The following is a 21,531-nucleotide window of genomic DNA, read 5'->3' on the forward strand; positions in this document are numbered from 1 at the left end:
TTGTAATTTGTTTCCACTTTGTCTTCTCTTCACTGTTCATAACTGAATCCCTAGTTTTTTATGACTTGATTCCATGTCTTAGAAAACAACCCCAGTTTGTTTTTTATCTTGTCTTATCTCATTTGGGGCCCACAAGCCTTTCTAGTATGTGGTTACCCTGAAAGCATTCACCACTGTTACTATGACCACAGGCTTTCCTGTTTTTCTACCTGCTAAACATGCACTGTGGCAAGTTAGGAGTGAGTGTTATGTATCCCCTGTACCTGGTAGGGACACAATAGAGGTATATTAAATTGGGTTTGTTTATGTGGACTCTGCCTGTGGAGATGCTAAGAGAGCTTTGCTGTTACCATTAACTAAGACCCTTTTATGTAGCCTTTTAGGGCTTATGTGTGAAACAGTGTCCTCAGAGAAAGCATCAGAAGGTAAAATAGCTGTTCCCATGTTTCCAGTTAATTAGTTTGCCTTATTAAATTTCTTTTACAATTTTGGGATATGGAAGTCACCTTCATTTTCTGCTATAGCTTTCATAGAAAGTTATTTTGTGCTCCTAAACAGCTGCTGCTCTGCAGGAGGCCTGCCTTTATTTTATCAGGAGCAGGCTTTTTGCACAGGCTGCCTAATGTCTAGAAATGGAAGAGGCCCCAGAGGAGGCAGGGTTACCATAGGTTCATCCAGTATGCCTTTATGTAATTCTTTCATATTGCATCTAGTAGTGAACCCCATGTGTACCTGCCATCAAAACTGTGGGCAATTGAAAGGAAGTATAGGAGAATGAAAATATGGCTTATTTGGAAAACCATGTTTTGTAAATGTTGTGAAGGTGTGTCATATTGCAGGCAAATTTGCTGTACTGTTATTTATGATAACAAAGGACAGTAAAAGGAATGTTCAGTAATGTTATCCAGATAAAATATAACTGTCCATATAAAGGAATACTATGCAACCATTAATGAAGTAGCATTATGTGTTATAATGTAGATTTAATATTGAAGGGATGAAAATAGCAAGAATATCTATCATGCTTCCATTTATTGTCCTTAGGGAAAAAACAACAACAGCCATAAATACAATGTATATGGATGGATTTGTTCTGGAAGGATGTATACAAAACCACCACTAGTTCTTGTTTCTGAGCAGAAGGGCTAAGCAACCAGGATGGGAAGGACATTTACATTTTATTTTGCCTTTCTTTGTTAGGAAAAAAAAACTGTGTTATTTACTGTAATCACTTTTCAGAAAAGAAACTCTGGGTTTTTTTTTAAAGAGAATTCAGTGACTTGAAAGCTGATCAAGGTGGGAGCATTGTTTTATGTTTAAGTTGTTTATTTCATAAGTCATCAATGAACTGTTCCCTAGCAGGGGCTCATGTGGGTTCTGAGATGCACATGATTTCAGGTAGCAGTGAATGGCTTGAAGGTGAGGGTCGGAGTGGGAATGATGGAGACCCACCAGGATGGAAGGTGTTGAGAAGGTAACATTGGAGGTGACCACCAAATGATGACAAGCCAGTGCTGTGTGGGGGAATCAGAGTGGAGCAACAGAATTCTAGGCAGAAGGAGAACAGGTTGGGGGTCATTTGGGGAAACTCCAGAAAGGAGGCAGGCTCATATTCCATGTACAGATTGAACAGAAGCTACATAGTGCCGTGCAGTTCTTGGGATGAAGACAGCCCTGGCTGGAGAAGCCAATAGTATTGGGAAGTAGTGAGGACTAAGTTTAGGTTGGGAGGATAAAGCCAGAACTCCAAGGGCCCTGAGTGCTAGTGATAACTGGGCACTTCTCAGACACCTGTTGCAGATGTGCTCAAGATGCTAAGACATCATTTGCTGTCAGTCCTTGGACTGCTGTCGGCAATAACAGACTTCTTTCATTCTGACCAGATACAGATGAGTGTTCTGGACCCGAGTACAGGGAAAAGGGACCAAGGAAGATATTTTTCTCCCTGGTTTGCAGAAAGGTTAATTAAGGCTTAAAAGTAAAGGGCAGTACACACAGCCAGACTATGCAGAAGATGATGTGCTCTGATGTGTGTAGCATTACATGAGGATGCTGGACTGTCTTCATGTGCAGTGGGGATTGTACTGCATAACTTATCAGAGTGGTCAAGTTGAGACTTAAATGAACTGTTAATTTATTTAAAGTTTTAGGTGTTTACAGCTGGAAGTAGCTACTGGTAATGACAGTCTAAGGCTAATACTAGTGAGCTGGTTAACCTTCCAGCCATGAAATTGTCCATCTCCACATATGTTACCATGTGGTTCTTGTGCTTTTGTAATTAAACCATTTATGTAGAAGAAATAAAATTAAGTGCATGAGGCAATGTCTTCTAACTCCTTATGGTGACTGGCAAATATCCATTGGCTATTTGGTTCTGTTAGACCACATTGAGGCAGTCTTTCATAACAGAACTTTATGAACCTTATTAGCTCTGCAGTGCCTTGATGATTCTCCTTCCAGTTAGATTTCCTTTGGTTAGAGATATTTGCTTATGAATTCCTCATGTGCTCTTGTTAGAATTATATATTACCATAATTTAGCATTAAATTATCAACTGTCATACTGTTATAGTGCACCACTTTTATGTATTTTAAATTTATTTTATTCCAAAAGCCAGTCATTCAGTAGCTTTTACCTGATATGAGAACAAAGTACACCCCATGGTAGACCAAGGGATGTCAAACTGAACTGTATGTACCTTTAATGGACAGGACAGCCCCCAAGATCTTCTAAAACCTTATTTTTCTGTTATTATTTTCAGTGAAATTCCACCCAAAGACAAAGTATCTTTGTCTTGTTCTAGCATTGCTGAAGTCCCAAGTGCTTCAAAGACAGGAAATGGAAACTGAAGGAGTAGAAGGAGGTGGGAGAAAGCCCTCCTGGCATAAGGGTAAAACAAACCCAAAGCTGAAGCATATCCTTTACCTGGGTCTGTTCCCAGGGGAGGAAAGTGGGCCAAATACATTACACCGTGCCCCAGTGCCAGCACTCGGTGTGCTGTTCAGAGCTGTAGTCCTGAGTCCTCCTGGAAAAGTTCAGATGTGAGGGATGTGATGGGTAGATGAGGTACTTTTTTAGTGTTCGTGTAAAGTTTGGTCGTAGGTGAGTATCAAATTTATGTGGCTGGCTTTCTACCTCTTGGAGGGCGGACGAGTCCACCGTGGCAGTCTTGATTATTATTGATTATTGATTATTATTATTTTTGTCACATAAATTTTATTCTTAACATTTTCTTTATGAAGAATACATTGAATTTCAAAAATTCTCTCTGTAAAGAAGAACATGCTATAATTCAGAATGAAACTTAACTTTCTGTGTCAGGGACTAAGATAATCTTGTTTTCTTCTAGCACCCAACTCTAGCAATTCTTACTTACTCAGAAGGTGGCATGTCCCTATCTTCACCGATATGACATTTGTGGCTATTAGGAAAGCTGCTTGCTCCTTATCGATCTGGTTTGGCTTTATCGATCTCACTCTTGAGCTGTGTTTAAACTTACCATGTGCTAAACCCCCAATTATTTTCTCTTAACTTTTTAGTGTGATAGGGAAGTCACCAACCTCTTTCTTCAGCATTGGCTGTGTAATCTGACAATTCTTGTTTAAAATTCTTAGTTGTAGTTGTCTAAGATGATTTAATAGTAGGCTAGGAAATATTTAATTCTTGAGACTAGCAGTGCAATTTAAATTGTTAAATAAGTGTTTGGCCTGAAACAGTAAAGAAAGGAAAATTATCGATCACTGAGATGCCTTTGTGGCTACCATCTGGTCACTAGCCTGTAACTGAAGAGCCTTTTGACACTGAGTAGAGGGTTCCCCCCCCCTCCCCCACGCCTCCTTTGGAAATGTAGTTCCATCCATTCCCATCACACATGGTGCCTTGCAGACTACTTGAGACTTTTATTTGTGGTATCTCTGTTTTGCTGTTGATGTTAATGAGTTTCTGCACAATATCACAAGAGAAATGGTGTTGCTGTCTGGAATGTTAATGAATTGCTTCCCTGGCCATTTGCCATTTCTTCCAGCGTGTGAATATGGAGTGTGTGTGTGTGTGTGTGTGTGTGTGTGTGTGTGTGTGTGTGTGTAAAAGGGAGACGAGTAGCAGGGGTGGGATTGCATTTTTTTTTTCCCTCTTTGCAGCCAGTGACGTGAGCCGTGCCTGGAACAATCAGACTTGCTGCAAACAGGGTAGTTGAAGATGCTGGGGGAGGCAGCCTGGTGCTTCTGAAGCCAAGGCGGATCACAGCGCTCAGGAGCTGCTCAGGAGCTGCTCAGGCACAACCGGCCGAGCTCCTCCAGCGTCAGAGCCGTGTAACGGGTGGAAAGTGCCTTTTGATTTCTCCAAACCCCTTCCCTAGTGGACCTTCAAAATGATTGGCGTGAATAGTGTTCAGAGTGCCAGCAAGGTTCGAGTGAGGACCTCAGGTTCTGTGAAATACTCCCGGGAGGATTCTATCCGGCGGCAGTCCCACCGGTCAAAGTCTATGAAAATTTCCAACTCCTCAGAGTTTTCTGCTAAGGAGACCAAGGTAAAGAAACGGCGTGTTAAACCTTATTGACAGCTGAATGGTGGGATAACAATTTGCTATGGTCTCTGCCAGTCAGTGCAGTGACAGGCTGAGAAAGTAACTGGGAACAGAAAATGGCTCTTAAGACGATCAGGTGAGGTTGGGGAGAGGGCTTGTACCCGAAGTCCACATGTCTGGGGTGTGGGTCAGTTCTGCATAGAGCTAGTTAGTGGAAGAGAATTCAGCAGTGCTCCAGCCGAGATGAGTGTGGGGCGCTGGTGTTTGGCACATTGATCTTGTTTTCAGGTTTGGAAAGGTTGCCTTGACAAATGGCTTTTCAGTGCAGTGTATTTTTAGAACATTGGGAATATAGAGATATTGTTATGATTTTATCTTTCAGTGAGTTCCCTTTGCCTTCCCTCCCCCAGTCTCTTCCTCTTCTTCAGTCTGTGCAGCTGATGTACAACAGTAGCCCGGTCCTGTTGCACTACATTCCTGCCATGTTCCGCCCATAGATGTTATTGGGAGAGATGTTTCTTTCATGTTCCTTGTCCATATGTGTGCTGATGCCATGTTGTCCGTAAAGCACTTGTGTTTCTGCAGTTGTCTCAAGAGAATATAATCTTGGTTCGTGTGGAATGTGAAGGGAGTGATTACGTAGTGAAGTGGGCATTTACTACATGCAACATATTCTTGAGAATCTTCCCACCACCATCTGTGTGAGCAGGGTACTCAGAAACACTCCCACTCCACAGGTTTAAAAATGGAATAATGGAATCATAGGATCACAGAACTCCAAGGCTAGAAATGTGGATGATTATTATAACACAGATTCATAGACCTGAAAATCTACAGGAAAAGCTTCAGGAACTGGCTCTGTCAGGCCCACTCAGAGTGACACGAGGTTTTCACCCTCCCCTCTACCACTGCCCCCTCTCCTTCTCCTTCCCAGTACCCTTCCATTGGTGACATTTAATTATTGAAAGACTGTTGTAACAACAGCTTCCCCTCAAAATATGGCAGAGGAGATTTGGCAAAGTATCTTGTGACTTTAAGAAATATGTTGGCTTTCTATCCACCCACTTAGATTATGACACACAAAGTCTAACCCCATCAATCAGCAAAGTGTTTGACTCTGTTAAGTCTTCAGATGTGTCTTTCCTCCGTGTGTGTGTGTGTGTGTGTGTGTGTGTGTGTGTGTGTTTCTGCGTGCGTGCGTGCATGCGTGCGTGTATGCGTGCGCTGGAGGTTAAGAAAGAAACATGAGACTTCACAGTCTTGGGACCTGGATGGGAATGTATTGGCTCCTGCTGCAACTGTTAGGAGACCTCCACATGGTGTGATAGTCTCCCACTGAGGAAGACTCCAGAGGGTTATTACAGTGTCAAACAAATAAATGTAGGCATGTATGTGATTCCCAACATGGCTATCAAATTTGCTTCTACAAAGAGCACTAATTATCATCTCTGAATTTTGTTTTGTATGTCTTCAATATATATTAAACTTATAGTATGATCCAGAGGCTATAGAAAATATAAGGGGTCATTATCATGAATGCTGTTATAGTCCTACCATCCATCCTGTTGATAATTCAACCATTTTAACAGTAGCAGGCTTGCTCAGAGTTTGGGTCGTGAAGTATCCTGTTAGAAACCAGTACTGATGCCAAATGAGCAAATCTTTTTCTACCTTCTCTATTTGCCACATAGTATAAGGCACTCATATTTTATTAGCACATATTAATTGGACAAAGTGGGGATTCATTGTGATTCTTCATATATTTGTATAGAAGACCAAGCACTTTTTCAAACATTGCAAATCTTGCAGAATCAATAGTATCAAAGCCCCTGCTAGAATTATAGCCAAGAGACCGTCACATACTTTAAAGGTGATACCTTTTAAAAATTATTTAAAATTATTTTTGAAGTATCATATTTGTTTTCCAATATACCTTGCATTTCAATAGTATGCATTCAAGACTGTACTCAAGCTTCATTTCTTTTAGGATTATGCATGTGCTCTTAAAATGGAGCAGCAGAAGTGCTAATAGAAAATTATAAAATAGTAAATTAAGTAGATAGTAATCTAATAATTCACTGATTTTGTTTTCTATATGAAATATACAGAACTGAGTAATATTTAGGTTGGTTCTCTATTAATGAGCTGAATCTTACTATGGACACGGGCAAATACATGATACCTATATTCTTTTGTATACACATTTTATTCCGAGTGCTAATAATTACAATTCTTACTTCATTTACATCTAGTAGTACTTCTTTAATATTTAAAATTAAATTCGTGCTTCTTTTTGCTTAGCCGAGAACTTTTAGTTATCTCACTGTTCATCAAAAATGTAGGCTGTAAAGCTAATGATTAGGAGAAATTTTACTCTGCCCCCTATTGCCACTCCTTCTCTTTTTAAAAAAGAATGGCAAAATGCCATTAGCTACGGATATTCAGCTGGGATTCAAGTTTGTCCCTAGCACTTCACCTGGCTCTTTTCTAAATTAGGTATAACCATCATTTCTCCTTTTCAGAGATGGAGTTATACATAGCAGTTATATATTCCTTGGAAACTTTCACCTTCAATGTATATACCTTGGATTTCATTGGACATTAAACTCAAGATGTTTAACAATTCATCTGTCACCCTCACTTTTCATTTGTTTTATTCATTTTTGTGCTTGAACAAGTGTTCAAGGACTTAAGAACTTGATACACTTGGCTTTAAACTATAGTGAAATAGTTTCAAAGTTTTTCTTGATGTCACCATTTAAAATACAGAAAAATGCATTTCTGATCCTTTATGGCGCATATTGACATAGTCAATACCTTCCTAAAATACAACTTCCACGTTATTTTCCTTAAAAATTTGTTCTTCTGTATAGACTCCCTTTACCCCAAGTAAATGACTTAAATCTTTGTTTTCCTATATAAAATATTGAAACAGAGAAAATGTGTCTTGTAATAATATATAAGCACTTTATGGAGACTTGACTTTCATTAGTAATATACATGGCATCTGATTTTGCCTTTAGCCATATATGTGCTGTTTGGTACTGGAAGAGGTGCCAGTGACCCTCCTGGCCGTGAGGGGGCAGTGCAGATCCGCCTGCTGCCAGCCCACCTAGTTGTCTAAGACAGAAATAACATTTTGGAATCAATTTCTTAAGAAATGATATGCTTTGGGTGGTTGCCAGTGTAAGACATCCCCCCCTTTTTTTTGGTGGGGCTGGGATTGAACCCTTAGTAGGCTCTGAGCTGCATCCCCAATCCAGAACATTTTGGTTTTAAGCCCCCACGTCCGCCACCATTTTCTACCCTTTCTCTCTGCATTTAATTGAATCTCAAATATAAATTATTTTGATATTGCTTAGTGCTTATCTGAGTAAAGCTTAAAACATCAATCTGTAAAGATCGGTGTTGATAATATCACTTTTTCCCTTCCTATATCACATTTATTTAAAGGGAAGAAATTCTCTAAGCATTTTGTTTTTGTAGTTGAAAGATACCATGCAGGATTGAAATCTTGAAGCAATTTTTGGAGGTATGGGGTAAAGGATTAAGGATTATTTGCAATAAATAGTATAGGTCTAGGATAATATTATCAGATGAGCAGAAAAGCTCAAAAGCTAATGCACATATGACCACATAAGATGATGCTAAGCGAAATGAACCCCAAGATATGGACACTATGTTTTTCTTTGTTGTGGTTGTTTTTTTTTAATATACTATGCAATTATTTTGTTTCCTTTTTGGTATTTCCCCCTATGATATATCCCCTCTTGTCACTGTATTTGATTTTGGTACCCTGCATCTTGTATATACATTTATCTAATTTGGGAAATGGAAGAACAAAATGGTGAAATAAGGACATTGCAACAATGATACTCAGAAGTTGAGGTGGGGGGAAGTGAGAGAGGGAAGGGATAGTAGGAGAAAAACAAAGGAGGGGGGGTAACAATGCTCTACAAGAAATGTACTCATTACCTTACTCATGTAACTGTAACCCCTCTGTACAGAATCCTTACAATAAAACAAAATTAAAAAAAAGAATTCTCAAATTAATGAACCATGTGAATTGAAAAGAATGATTTAAAGATATTATCTGATAATATCACAAAGAAATAAATTTCTGTGGCAGTGACATTTCAAAACTAGCCAGTAAACCTCTTGGTACATTCGGCAGTACCTAGTGAACCCTCCAGCCATCTGCTTTTTTGGGCCAGGAAGTTGCCTCAGTCAAGCCTGGGGTTTTGGTCACTAGTAAGCACTCTATACACCTGTCAAGGCGCTTTTTTCTGAAACTCAGCCACAAATTCCAAGAGTTTCTTGTTTCTTCTGAGCAATGTTAATTTGGGGATTTTTATAGAGATCAGTGGGGTTATTTGTTCAGTATAAAGAAAGACCAAGCTAGACTCAAAGAAGGTAAGCTTCATAGTGTTTTCAGTAAACCTCTTTCTGTAGTAGGAGCTCTTAACCATAAACATGTGAAAGAAAAATGGAAGGGCTTTGCTCCAAAGCACCGCTTTGGGAATGCCTAATTCGTTGCTTTGTAAAACAGGTTGCAATAATGTTGAAAGGCTCCATCAACTCTATTCTCTCCATGCTACAAAGGCTTTGCTTGCTATGTATTTAGCATTGTTAGGTAAATGCTAATCACTTCTCCCTCTATGAATCAAAGCTGTACACAAAAGAGCTCAAAGAAATCTTGACACTGCCTCTTTGCAGCCTGAAGTTTTAGTGGGAGGCTTACAGACTGTTATCATTTTTCCTAGATTACTTTTCTTCTTTAGACAGAGGCTAAGCTTGGGAAGGAAAGTCTGTCAAATGGGACATTTATATCTACCTACTAAAAATATGTATCATGAAATATGGAGAAAATACATAATCTGAAGATTTTTCTTGCCAATATGTTTATGTATTTTTAAAAAAATTCTGAAATTGATGCAGAACATCTTTTAATGCCATAAATTCAGCTGTGAGCTGAATCCTTTCAAAGAGACAATATACTTGAACAATTATGTCAGAGTGGTAGCTCACACCTTTAATCTCAGCTTTTTGGATGGCAGGGCAGATTCAGGAAGATCAGGGTTTGAGGCTACCTTGCGCCAAAGGTTAGTGAGTCCTTATCTCAAAGACCAAACCACACATCTGTTTGGTAGCATGCATCTGTAATCATAGCTTGTGGGAGGCAGAAGTAGAAGGAGAGAAGTCTAAGGCCAGCCTGGGCAAAAGTCATACATACCCTATGTGAAAATTATGGCAAAGAGAGTTTGGGTAGAGCTCTTGCTTAGCAGCTATGAGTTCCTTGGTTTAAAGCACAGTGCTGCCAAAAATAAACAAAAAAGCCAAGTAGGTATTAGATATAACCCTGGCATATGAGAGAACCATGAAAGAGGTGTCTTTCACAAAGTAAGGCTGTTAGTGAAAAAAAAAATTATTTCAAGAGCTCTATTTTTTCTTACATTGGCTCTCCTATCTGCACACCACACTATTTGTGGTGTGATACCACCAGACTGACATATCCCAGTACCTTATGTGATTTTTATGGAGGAGAGACTTGAACTACGTTGTTCTGATTGTATCGCTATCAGTAACTGTGTATCCCTTTAAGACTTGAGTCAGACTTGGCCCAGAATAAAAGCTTTGCTTCCTTTTGTTTTTCACTTTTCAGAGTTAACCTAAAGCAACTTAGGCATTTGTATTATTCTTTGTTTCAATTCCTTCTCATACCTTTCTGCCCTTCCCATCTGACCCAACCCTAACTTGTTGCTGTGAATCTGAGATTAGATGTACAAATGAATTTTGTGGTATGACTATTGAATTGCCTCCTTCATTCTACACGAGATGGGCAAAACTTGTTGCATCTTGAATGTAGTTCAAAGTAGATCTCCCCCTCCTAATGTAAAGTGTTGGCAGTGGTATGCTTGGTTTGAGAATCTCTATAAATAACTCAATACCACACCTTCATTCTCATTCTGTTGCCCTGTAAATTGATTGTGTGCACTCTTTCAGAACTTCTATTGTTGTAAATAATAATAATGCTGGCCCATACTATCTTACCTGTCACACTAGTGTGAATCCTCATGTCAGAAAGGAAAAAGGAACATCTATAAACTCTTCATAGGAGTTAGAGAAGAAAAGAAGATTTGTATTTTGAAGATAATCATTTTTGAAGATCAGAAAGCTTAGAGGGAAGTGTATGGCAACTAGCTAACTCACATTTTTCAAGATGATGCCTTGACCCTCGTATAGCCTTAGATTCTAATAGATGTTCAGAAAATGTATTTTATTTATTTGTATATTACTATGAAGAAACCATGAGTAGCTAAGTATAAGATGGCAGCCTCCTCAGTAATTGTTGATGAAGTTACTATCTTTAATTTTAATTCACATCCTTTTATTTTTTTCTGATTCAAGCATATTTTTTATTTCTTAGAAATCCCCTCTAGAGTGTTCTGATGATGTAATTCTGTCAAGTGTGATCTGAATGCACAGATCATCTGATTTCAGTATAATTTGATTTTTCTTATCAAGTACTGTGCCACTAAGCTACTTTTCCACCCCTTTTTGTATTGGTTATTTTCAAGATAGGGTCTCCCTGTATGCCTGGGAAGCCAAAATTCTCCACTCTCCATCTTCTAAGTAGCTAGGATTACAGATTTGAGCCACTATGCTTGGCTCTGGGGCCCTGTCTTCATAACCTAGCTGTTCTCATGACATGCAGTTGGTTGTAGCTTACAGTTAAATTTTAGAATATTAAGCACCAACCACGGCACGGGAGGTATAAGTATATTCAGTATTGCCAGATTCAGCTTTGGTGAAAGTTTGCTTGATTCCATTGTCAAACAAGATGTCAATCTAAATTCATGTATGCAGGTATACAGTTTATTGGGGTCAACTTCAACTCTACAGCTCAGAAATCCTAGAGCCCCAATAGCTCATAACAAGGGACTTAATGAGTAGTAAACTTTTTATTACAGTTATGTGCTAAGATCTTCCAACATGTACACAGACTGGTGGAGCTGGGTTTCTACTAAGCTAGACCTAACAAACATCCTGGTACAGAAATGTGTTTCAGAAGCAGCAGCTCTTTATCTTCAACTCATGTTGATTTGTGACACTTGTCTTCCTTAGTAGGCTTTCTTAAAAAACAGGCAAACTAAGCCTGGTGCCAGTGGCTCATGCCACCTACCTAATTAGGAAATGGAGATTTGAGGATATAGTTCAAAAGCAGCCCAGGCAGGAACGTCCATGAAATTCTTATCTTCATTTAACGACCAGAAAACCAGAAGTAGTGCTATGGCTCCAGTGGTAGAGCTCTTGCCTTGAACTGAAGAGCTGAGGGACAGTGCCCAGGCCCAGAGTTCAGGCCCCACGACCACCCCCCACCCCCAAAAAATAAAAAATAGAAAACAGAAAATCAGGCCAACTAGAACGGCTTTCCAGAATACTTGCATTTTGATGGGATAGTGTTTTGAGGGGCTGTTTGTGCTTCATCAACCTCCTGCTATGATCTCTTAGACTATAATTAAATGCTATTTAGATACAGCTCACTCTTAAAATGAGTCTTAAGCTTTACACTTTAAGGGAACAATATGTTCTTATTTCTGTGCCCTCAAAAACTCCACTATAATTTTGACAGTAGAATGCTCGAGGTCCTCACAGACACAGATGATGGGAGGTGCCCTCAAGATGTCAGGAAAACTGAATGATGGAGAGCATATAGGCCTGTTAACTCTTGGCACTCTTGGAAAAAGCTGAACTCCAGGTGTCCGAAGACCCCTATGTTATGGAGGAAAGTGGCAGGCTGGCTAGGCCCACAGAATACAGGACTGGCCCAGGGTTGGACTGCCCTGGCCACCTCTGAGGGCAGCCACACAAAACAAGAAGAACCCTTTCTTAAAGGCTATGAAATTAGTGATTGGATCTTCCCTCTAGATACCTAAGCTCTCCTAATTTCCTACTAGTTTCTATTCTTTTTCTGTGTTGAGTTAAACCTGGAAGCTTTGGACTTAGATCAGGCTCAATTGAAGCCTGCAGCGAGATCCCCGCATAGAAAATAGCAGCATTGAGTGAAAAGTATACACATTTCACCAAGGAAGTCTCTGCCCTCTCTCCCTTCACATGTACTTAATAAAGCCAGAGACTTGGTGTCCACTGAAGCAGGAGGATTAACAGCATGGAGGAGGGGCTGCCTTCAGGCTGGAGATGTAGGGAAGCTCCTGGTCTGCAGCGATGCTGAGATAGAACCAGACCCTTCAGATGAGAGTGCGAGTTGAGGTTCTGGCAGTGTTATGGCTGAACACCTGGAGGATGCAGCTCCATGGAGAGGAGCGCCATGGTTCTGTTAGATAGTGAATCAGGGTAGGTTCCTAGGAAAATGGACAACAACAAAATGAGGTGGTGATTTACATCCTAGAAAACAAAAGATCACAAAATAGCACAGTGTGGCAAGGGGAACCCCTTAGTTCAGCCCCTTAGTTCATGAATCAGATCCATATACATACATACATATATATATACACACACACATACATACATATATATATATATATATACACACATATATATCTCAAAATGTAGGCTCTAAACATTGATGACCCTCCAAACTGGTGATAAAATTGTAATAAGAGATTAGGAGAAAGGAGAAAGTAATGATGTATATGGAGAGTGGATGAGAAACAGCTAAATGCTTTTTCAAAATTCCTCAGTAGTTAGTAGTTATATTAAAATAGAAAAACCCAAAGTGAGTTGGAAGAGGTACCCTTAGACAGCAAGACTCAGAGATGAAAATTAGAGATTGCTATTTTCATTATATGCCTTTTTGTCATTTAAATTATAGAAGAAATATTCATATGTTGCTTAGTAAAGGCTTTTACAAAACCAGCAGGAAGAAAGGATAGCATCTATAGGTCCATGTTAGAAGTAATTAATTCCAGTGCCAAGAATGATTTGTGTTTTGTGATGATAGACTTAGTGTTAATAAGATAATGATAATTGAGATTTCCATTACACAAAGAATGAGTGTGACTCCCTTTGCATTTTGTTGCTAGTTGCTGTTTCAGTCTGTACTGAAATGTTTAAGGAGCTGGAACCCCCACTCCCCCCAAAATACTAGTTTTTAGACTGATTGTCCATGATATTTGTGATAGAATAACAATGTTAGTAGTATAGTATTTCAAAATTTTTATTCTTGGTAAAATGAATAAAAGAAAGCTGTTAATTCTGTTACCCCTCAGAACTTCTTTTTAAAAAAACTTTTCTTATTTTGCAACTTAAAACTAGCCACTAAACTAGATTATTTAATTTGGCTGTATTGATTGTTTTGGATAAAATCTATTTCCTTTTGGGTTGTCTTCATTGCTTTGTCTAGTGCACGGAATTGACAGGGAACAAATGCCAGACCCAGTGTTCTTTCTAAATGTCACAGTCCTTTAGGGGTTGTTTTTTAGAGTCCATTTATTAAAAAGGACTCAGCTTTTGTTGCCTGACAAGTTGTGTTAACTAAGCATTAGCTTCATTACCATGACTGTAATAATTAAGGTAATTGATCATTCTCTCAGGTATTTAAAAATATTGCATATAATTTATAAAGTCATTTGATATTTACTTTTTTTTTTGTCAGTTGTGGGGCTTGAACTCTGCCTGGGCTCTGTCCCTCAGCTCTTCAGCTCAAGACTAGCATTCTACCACTTGAGCCACAGTACCACTTCTGGTTTTCTGAGTGGTTCATTGGAGATAAGAGTCTCACAGACTTTCTTGCACAGGCTGACTTTGAACCTCTATCCTTAGATCTCAGCCTCCTGAGTAGTTAGGATACAGGTGTGAGCCACCACGCCTGGAAAAATTTACTTTTGAAGATCTCAGGTGGTAAAGCATTCTTCTTCTTCTTCCTCCTCCTCCTCCTCCTCCTTTTCCTCTTCTTCTTTTCTTCTTCTTTTTTAAATGGAACATGCCTGCACTTCTCAACAATTAAAATTTATCAAAGTGAGAAGTCTCACAACAGATTATAATAAATCCAATCCAGAATCTTCTTTGAAAATGCACGTGATATTTTCTTTTTACCAGAATGGATTAACTATCCAGTTTTATACAAGTTTTTGATAAAGAAATGAACAAAGAGTTTCACTGGATATCATATAAGAAATTATTTTTAATCACCAAATAACTATGAAGACAATGAATTTGGGAACCATGATGATTACACAGACCAGATAACCATTACATATGCTGAAGAATATTTGGAAATTAGCCTTTCACCTCATATATGGAAGAAGATGCTTTACTGAGACTGTTAACTGCATAATTTTTCCCATGTTTGAAGAAAGGGTTCTTTCATAATAAAAGCTGCTGTCTTTCTATCTATATTTCGGTGAGTTAAGTGAGAATGCCACTTCTGACTGGATTACATACCTTCTGGAGAAGGTTTTGACAAAGTCATGGCAAGTCCACTTAGGGAAGAATATGAGGAGAGGGTAAAATACTGGATTAGGGTTGAAAGCCCTGTCTGTCCTTTGCATAGCTTACCCTGCCCACCCTGCTCTGCCATGCCCACCTGGATCTATTTTTCAAGCCCAGCAGCTCAGTTGCCAGGAGCTGCCCACTTCTTCTCCTGCCTTTGCATGGCTTCCTTGCTGTTTACTCCTTGCATTTCCATTCAGGCCTGGCAAGCCAGGCTAACTCTCCTCTTTGAGATACTTTATTTTAATCATCTTACAATAATTATCTAGAAAAAATCAGTTGTTTCTTATTCCTTTATTTTCTGTTGGAACATTACTGAAATCTTAATTCTTCATGATGTTTATCAAATCTCAGTGTCCAGACTAATGCCAGGTTGCTGGTAGGACCTAGTAAGTAATTACTGGCAGGATATACAAATGTATGACACTGTGGTGTTTGTTATTGTTTGGTGGTTTGTTTCTTTACATTTCCTGGAGTTTGAATTCAGGGCCTGGTTGCTGCCCTGAGCTTTTTTGCTCAAAGCTAATATTCTCCCACTTGAGCTACAGCTCCATTTCTGGCTTTTTTGATGGTTGATTGTAGATTGAGCTGCTTGGGCTATCTTTGAAACCACGATCCTCAGATCTCAGCCTCCTGAGTAGATAGGATTATAGGCACGAGCCACCAGCACCCCACTGAATGAGTAGTGGGTTTTGTTTTTGTTTTTGTTTTTTGTTGGTATGGGCCTGAACTCTGGGGCTGGGTGCTGTCCCTCAGCTCTTTAGCTCAAGGCTAGCGCTCTACCACTTTAACCACAGCACCACTTCTGGCCTTTTCTGCTTATGTAGTACTGAGGATACAGACCCAGGGCCTCATGCATGCAAGGCAAACTACCACTGAGCCACCTTCCCAGCCCTGAATGAGTGGTTTTAAGAATAAATTTATTATACTATTAGATGTGTTATATCTGTTAATCTGTTCATGTTGTAAACATAAATTATAGTTTTCTTGTAATTGCAAAAGTATTTCCTTTTGATATATGAGCTGCATTTGTTGTGGTCACTGTGCAGTAGGTTAATACAATAAAGATTAATTAAGCAGGGGATACTACATGGGTAGTTGTAGCAGACACATTATAAAGACTCAGTGATGTGTTAAAGGATATTTTATAATCTGTTGATTTAATTTGTATGCAGTATCATCATGTTTTCCTAGCTATGGACTTAGGATCATATAATCTTTCTCTATGCAAAGGTTGTAAAATAAGCAACAGGTCCCAAATTGATGTTCTATTAAGTTTTTCTTCTACAACAGAAAAGCACTTAGCACTGCAAAATTTAACAACATTAGTTTCTATTTGAAACATGCATATACATTTGTGTAAATATTGTATATATGTGACAGTTCTGTTGTGATTAGGAAAGTTAAAAGCACTTACTACATTTAGAATAGGCCTATCTTCAGATCCAAACCTCTCTATGACTTTTGGCAGTTTGTTAACCTTTATGAACATTACTCAGAGCATTTCAGTTGTGGAGATCACAACCGCTCTCTCATGCATTTGTTATAAGGGTTTAGTGAGATTAACTGAAAGCTAAGTAGTTGTCTCAGAACCTTCTATAGTGTAGCCTCATAATAGGCCTATTATTGTTGGTATTCGATATTGTGAAATACCAAGAACATTGTCAAAAAGGTAGAAGAAATGTCATCCAGTAAAACATCAAATATTCAGACATTTTTAAAGTGTCTACACCATAAGCCAGGATGTTACTGTACCTACTTAATGATTCTTGTTTTCTTCCCTATAGTGTTCTATCCACATCTTTGTGTTGAGTTTTAAAACTAGTATGTTTGTTTTCTAACAGCTGTGTTTGCATGACCCACAGTGTTTTTGTTGCTCTTTGGGTTAGCATGCTTGAAAGATTGCTAGTTTTTGGATATCTGGGCTACTTCTGGGAAAAGGAGTAGGAACTAACAGTAGTGGGGTTGCATTCCCATCTATCTGGGTACTAGCTACCACTCTTTCTGGCCCATTCACATCATCTCTGAAGTCTGTCTCTGGCCTTCTTGATTTACGTTACTTGCCTAATCCTACAGGTATTTGAATTATTATAATCCTTATTCTGTATTTTGGTGGTGAACTGACATTTGGATTTGACAATCAGACCAGTTCATTAAGAAATGTTTATCATTTTAACAAGGAGATTTCCTTTCATTACATAAGGGCTTTTAAAATTAATTATACCATGTCCCCTATGAACTTGTAAAGATTGGTTTATTGGTAGTTAGTTAAATATTCTTGTGATTGCTGTTTGAGTTTGTAAATGCACCATTACAACTCAAGGTTAAGTATTTAGGGCATAGATTTTGGCTGTATTTACATAATGGCTAGGCAATAACAACAACAAAGAATCGGAGTGTAGATGTGGAAAAACACAAACCACATCTAGGCATATACCTATCACCCTAAATAAGAGCCAAGAGAAGATGTTCACAAGATGGCTATGTCATCATTAATGAATTGTGCTCTCATAAATTTGGATACAGGAAATTGTCCAGTAGTTACAGGGACACAGGCAGTTTATGGGGAATTAGTTTCCAGAAACTTGTCTTGAGTGTATACTTCTTTCTCTAAAATGGATCCCTTGTAAATATTGTCATGATCAAGGAGTCAGGATCTTATCTCCTTTGTGTCTCTGCTTCATGGTTGCCTTCTGTCACTAAAGTGAAAGAAAGAGAGAGAGAGAGGAAAGTAACAGAGGGAGAGAGGGAGTGAAGGGAATGGAAAGGGATAAAAGGAGAAAAGAAAAGAAAGAGATCCTCACCCATAATCTTATTTTGTCCATTGCATGGGCATTAAAAGCCTCCAGAGGTGCAGAGAAAGTCATCAGTTCTGCATACTAGTTTGGAAGAAGCTTTCTTTAGCAAGTGACTGCATGTCCTTTTTGTATTCTTAAACAAGAAAATAGAACTCAAAGTATCTTGAGTATTTTTCTAAGAAGTTTGACATTCAGCTTCATTTTTGTTAGCCAGTGTCTTTTTCCTTTATATCATTGCCAGAATGGTGTTTAATTTTATTATTCTAAGAAACTATATGAAAAAATTACATTTGAAAATGGGAGCCATAGGAATGTAATTCTTCAAATTACATTCTTCAAACTGACATGTGGTCCATGTCAGTTTCACTACAAATGGAAGCTCTGGTATACCTTTATTTTTTCATAATGATTTAATGATTATGGAGAAAAACATTCCTTAGAATATAGAGATAATTAAGTAAAATACATGAAATTTATCCACTATGCAAAATGTTCTTCTGCAAATACAGAGAAACTCATGGTTACACAATGTGGAGTAATGGGTAAAAACTTCAGAGAGCTTTGTGTGGGCTGCCTGTGATGGTGGTAGGTTCTGAATAAGATTGCATTTTATCATCCTTGAGAAGCAATAAAAAATGAGGAACAAAGACTTAAAAGCAACTGTAGAGCAAAATGCCTTGATCTCTCTGTAATTTAAGCAATTTCCTTTACTTTCTCATTCCTAAAATTGATGATCTTCAAATGGATGAAGAATCATTTTGTCCTGTTTAGTGTCAGTGGAGAGGTATCAGATTGTTCTCTAGTTCCTGGGTTGAGTTGCAGGAATTTCAGTTTTGAACAGATTGGTAAATGCACATAGCAATGAGTTTTAACCAGGGCTTCATCTGAGAGTCACACATGAAGCATTTTGGATTAACTCATGTGCAGATTCCTCAGGGAGCTGACTTAATAGCTCTGGAGAACAGTATGGTCGTCGGTATTTTTAAAAGTTCCTTGGCTGATTTGGCTGATTTTTGTGTTTGTCTTCGTCTTTCAGATGAAACTACCATGGTGAAAGATTGTTTGTCTAGTAACTGATTCTGGAGATTCTGAAAATCAACCTGTATGATCTCTCTTTGTTCAGACATATCTTCCTTTTACTTATACCAGTTCCTATGACTGCTGTAAATAGTTTTTGCAGACTTCTTGTCTAAAAAGAACAGGAATTTATTCTCTGACAATTTTGGAGTCTGGAAATCTGAAATTAAGGTATTGACAGTGCTGAACACCTCAAAAGGCTCTGGAGGAGAATCTGTTCCTGGCTGTTTCTAGCATCTGGACGTGGCAGCATACTATGCCTTATTCTATCCACTCCTTCAACTGACATCACTTCTGCTTTTTTTATTATTATTTTATTGTTAAGATGTTGTACAGAGGGGTTACAGATACATCACTTCTGCTTTTTAAAATTACAAACACTTGGGATTGAGTTTAGGACTCACCCACAACACTTCCCATCTCCAACTCTAGCTTAATATCGTACCTTTAATAATCATGCCAGATAAGAAGAATCCAGGGACCAAGAACTGAGCATCTTTGATATCTGTTGTTCAGGCTCCACTTCAGTCTGTTGCCTCATTTGCCACTACATAGTTCTCTCAACATATCCTATCACTGGGAAATGGTGCAAAGGGACCAGCCTGCCAGAACCATGTTCATCCATAATGTTTATTCCAGATAACTCAGAACAACACGAAGGCCATTTTCTGGCCACATCCTACACTTCTACTCACACAGGCAACTTCTTTGCCCCTAAGTGGACTGAGAATATAGAACTTTGAGCACTCCCATTGTCCTCATTACCTACGCCAGTATCTCAAGCTGGTGTCCTAGGAACAGGGGCTCTGTGTAAAGCTCATCATTTAAGAATAGAATCTTGAGGTGACTAGCATTATTTGAATGAGTTCTCAGAGAGGCATAGCCTTCTTACCTTCTCTTGTCCAGGCATATGCAGCACTGCAAAGTTTCATCTTCCAAGGAAAGAATGGAGTTAGTTGATAGTTAACATGAAGAGAAAGGGCTGGAGATGCTGTAACTCAGTGAAAGAAAAGGCTCTGAGTTTGATTCCTAGAGAAACATGTAAATAAACATATAAACAAAGTTTATTCCAGAGTCAGTTTGTGGGAAAATATCTCTAAGAGTTTAAGAGACGTTAATTGACATTGGGCTTCATGTTTCTTTGTTATGGAAAGCAAGCTTTGTTCCCTCTCAGTTTTGAAATCCCATTGTTTTTCTACCATTATCATTAGAAAGTAGAAGTGAAGAGGAATCTGTGCCTACACACTTTGAAAAGATGGCCCGAGGTTAAGGAGACTCATGAAATTATGAACGCTCTAATTAGGGGACGGTCAATATCCAGCGATCTTATGTGTGCTATCACTTAACCTTTTCTAGTAGCTAAATGACTCTCTACACATTGGGAATGTTATGAATTCCAAGATGGTTGTGGTTAGTTTACTGCTATGCCTCACTGACAAACACAACCAGCACCCTTCACTTCAGAAACCTAGTCGTAGTACCTCTTATCTGGCACTTGGACTAGTCCAGTGGCCAATAGATGATTTAAACTTCAATGAGAATTTCTATGTAGGTCTTTTCATGTTGGAAAGAACAGTGTGTTTTCTCTCTTTTTAGAGACATAAGACATGAGTATGAATAGCTATTGCTTATAGTGGGCAGTTAGTTGTGATGTAGAGGAACAAAACTTGGAAATGTTTGGAGTGGAAGCAAGAAATAGGAGGGGGAGGCTATATTCCTGCATCCCTGAAGGCAGCTCCATTCATACTTTTTTTTTCTGATTTGGTTGCATAAAGTATTAGGTCCTATTCTTAAATTATTTAAGAGCTTATGAATTTGATATTTGAATGAAAGAAAAAGAAGTCTTAATCATAAATGGGATATTAGTTTGGGAAGTCAGAGTAAGCTTGATCAAAAGTTATATAGATTCTTTTATCAGGGTTGGAAGAAAGATAACAGAACAAAGAAGCTAAAGGTTCAGATTGAGAAGCCCTCATCTAAATTGAGGCCAGGAATGTTTGAGATTTTAATGTCTCTCAGATTTAGAGAATTTTTCTTGTTCACATTAGCTTACTTTGAGAATGGGACTTTATTGTTTTCAACTACACATTCTATTCATACAGCCAGAAGGCAAATGCATGGAACAAAGGCTTTTGGTTTTTAATTTTGATTTTCAGGTTTTTGGCACAGGTCTTGCCATGTAGTTTAAGGCTGGGTTTGAACTGACCAGCTCCAGCTGCTCCCCCATACGCCATGCTTTAGTTTTCCAAATGCTGGATTTGAGGTGTATGTCACTACAACCAGCTTGAAGTAAAGTTTTATTGTGTGGAATTTTCTGCTTGGGGCATTGTGTTGATACTTAAAAGTTTTGAATTTGTAATACTGCAGATTTCATATTTTTGAATTAGTGAGCTCATCCCATTCTGACAAGACTGGTTGGAGTGAAACACCATGGTTTCTAGGCTGACCAAAAAAAGAAAATGATGCCCATTGAAGAGGAGATAAAAAGGAATCCAGTGTATTTAGTTCTTACCTGGGCTAATTAGTTGAAAGAATATGCAGCCAGGATGAGGACATGTAAGTGCTAGACAAATTCACAGGGCATCTTCTGTTTCAGGAAATAATGAGTTATCATAAAGTGCTACACAGAATCAGCGAAATTTGTAATCTGATGATTAAAAAGAATAAGTCTTTAGTTTT

General features: G+C 38.5%; 1 protein-coding gene across 2 annotated transcripts in view; it reads left to right on the top strand.

The window, feature by feature from the left end:
• Psd3 (pleckstrin and Sec7 domain containing 3) overlaps positions 1–21,531 on the top strand; it is a 171,555-nt gene that overhangs the window by 69,545 nt on the left and 80,479 nt on the right. The window contains exon 1 of one of the 2 annotated variants that reach the window (XM_013024916.1): positions 4,227–4,528. The exons of the other annotated variant lie outside the window; for it this stretch is intronic. Within the exon in view, the coding sequence (XP_012880370.1) occupies positions 4,370–4,528 (159 nt within the window). The 5' untranslated portion in view covers positions 4,227–4,369. Of the gene's footprint in view, positions 1–4,226; positions 4,529–21,531 lie in introns of those variants that run through there. 2 annotated transcript variants of the gene reach the window in all.

This window comes from Dipodomys ordii, unplaced genomic scaffold, assembly GCF_000151885.1.
Source record: "Dipodomys ordii isolate 6190 unplaced genomic scaffold, Dord_2.0 Scaffold4, whole genome shotgun sequence".
In the NCBI taxonomy this organism is placed as follows: Eukaryota; Metazoa; Chordata; class Mammalia; order Rodentia; family Heteromyidae; genus Dipodomys; species Dipodomys ordii.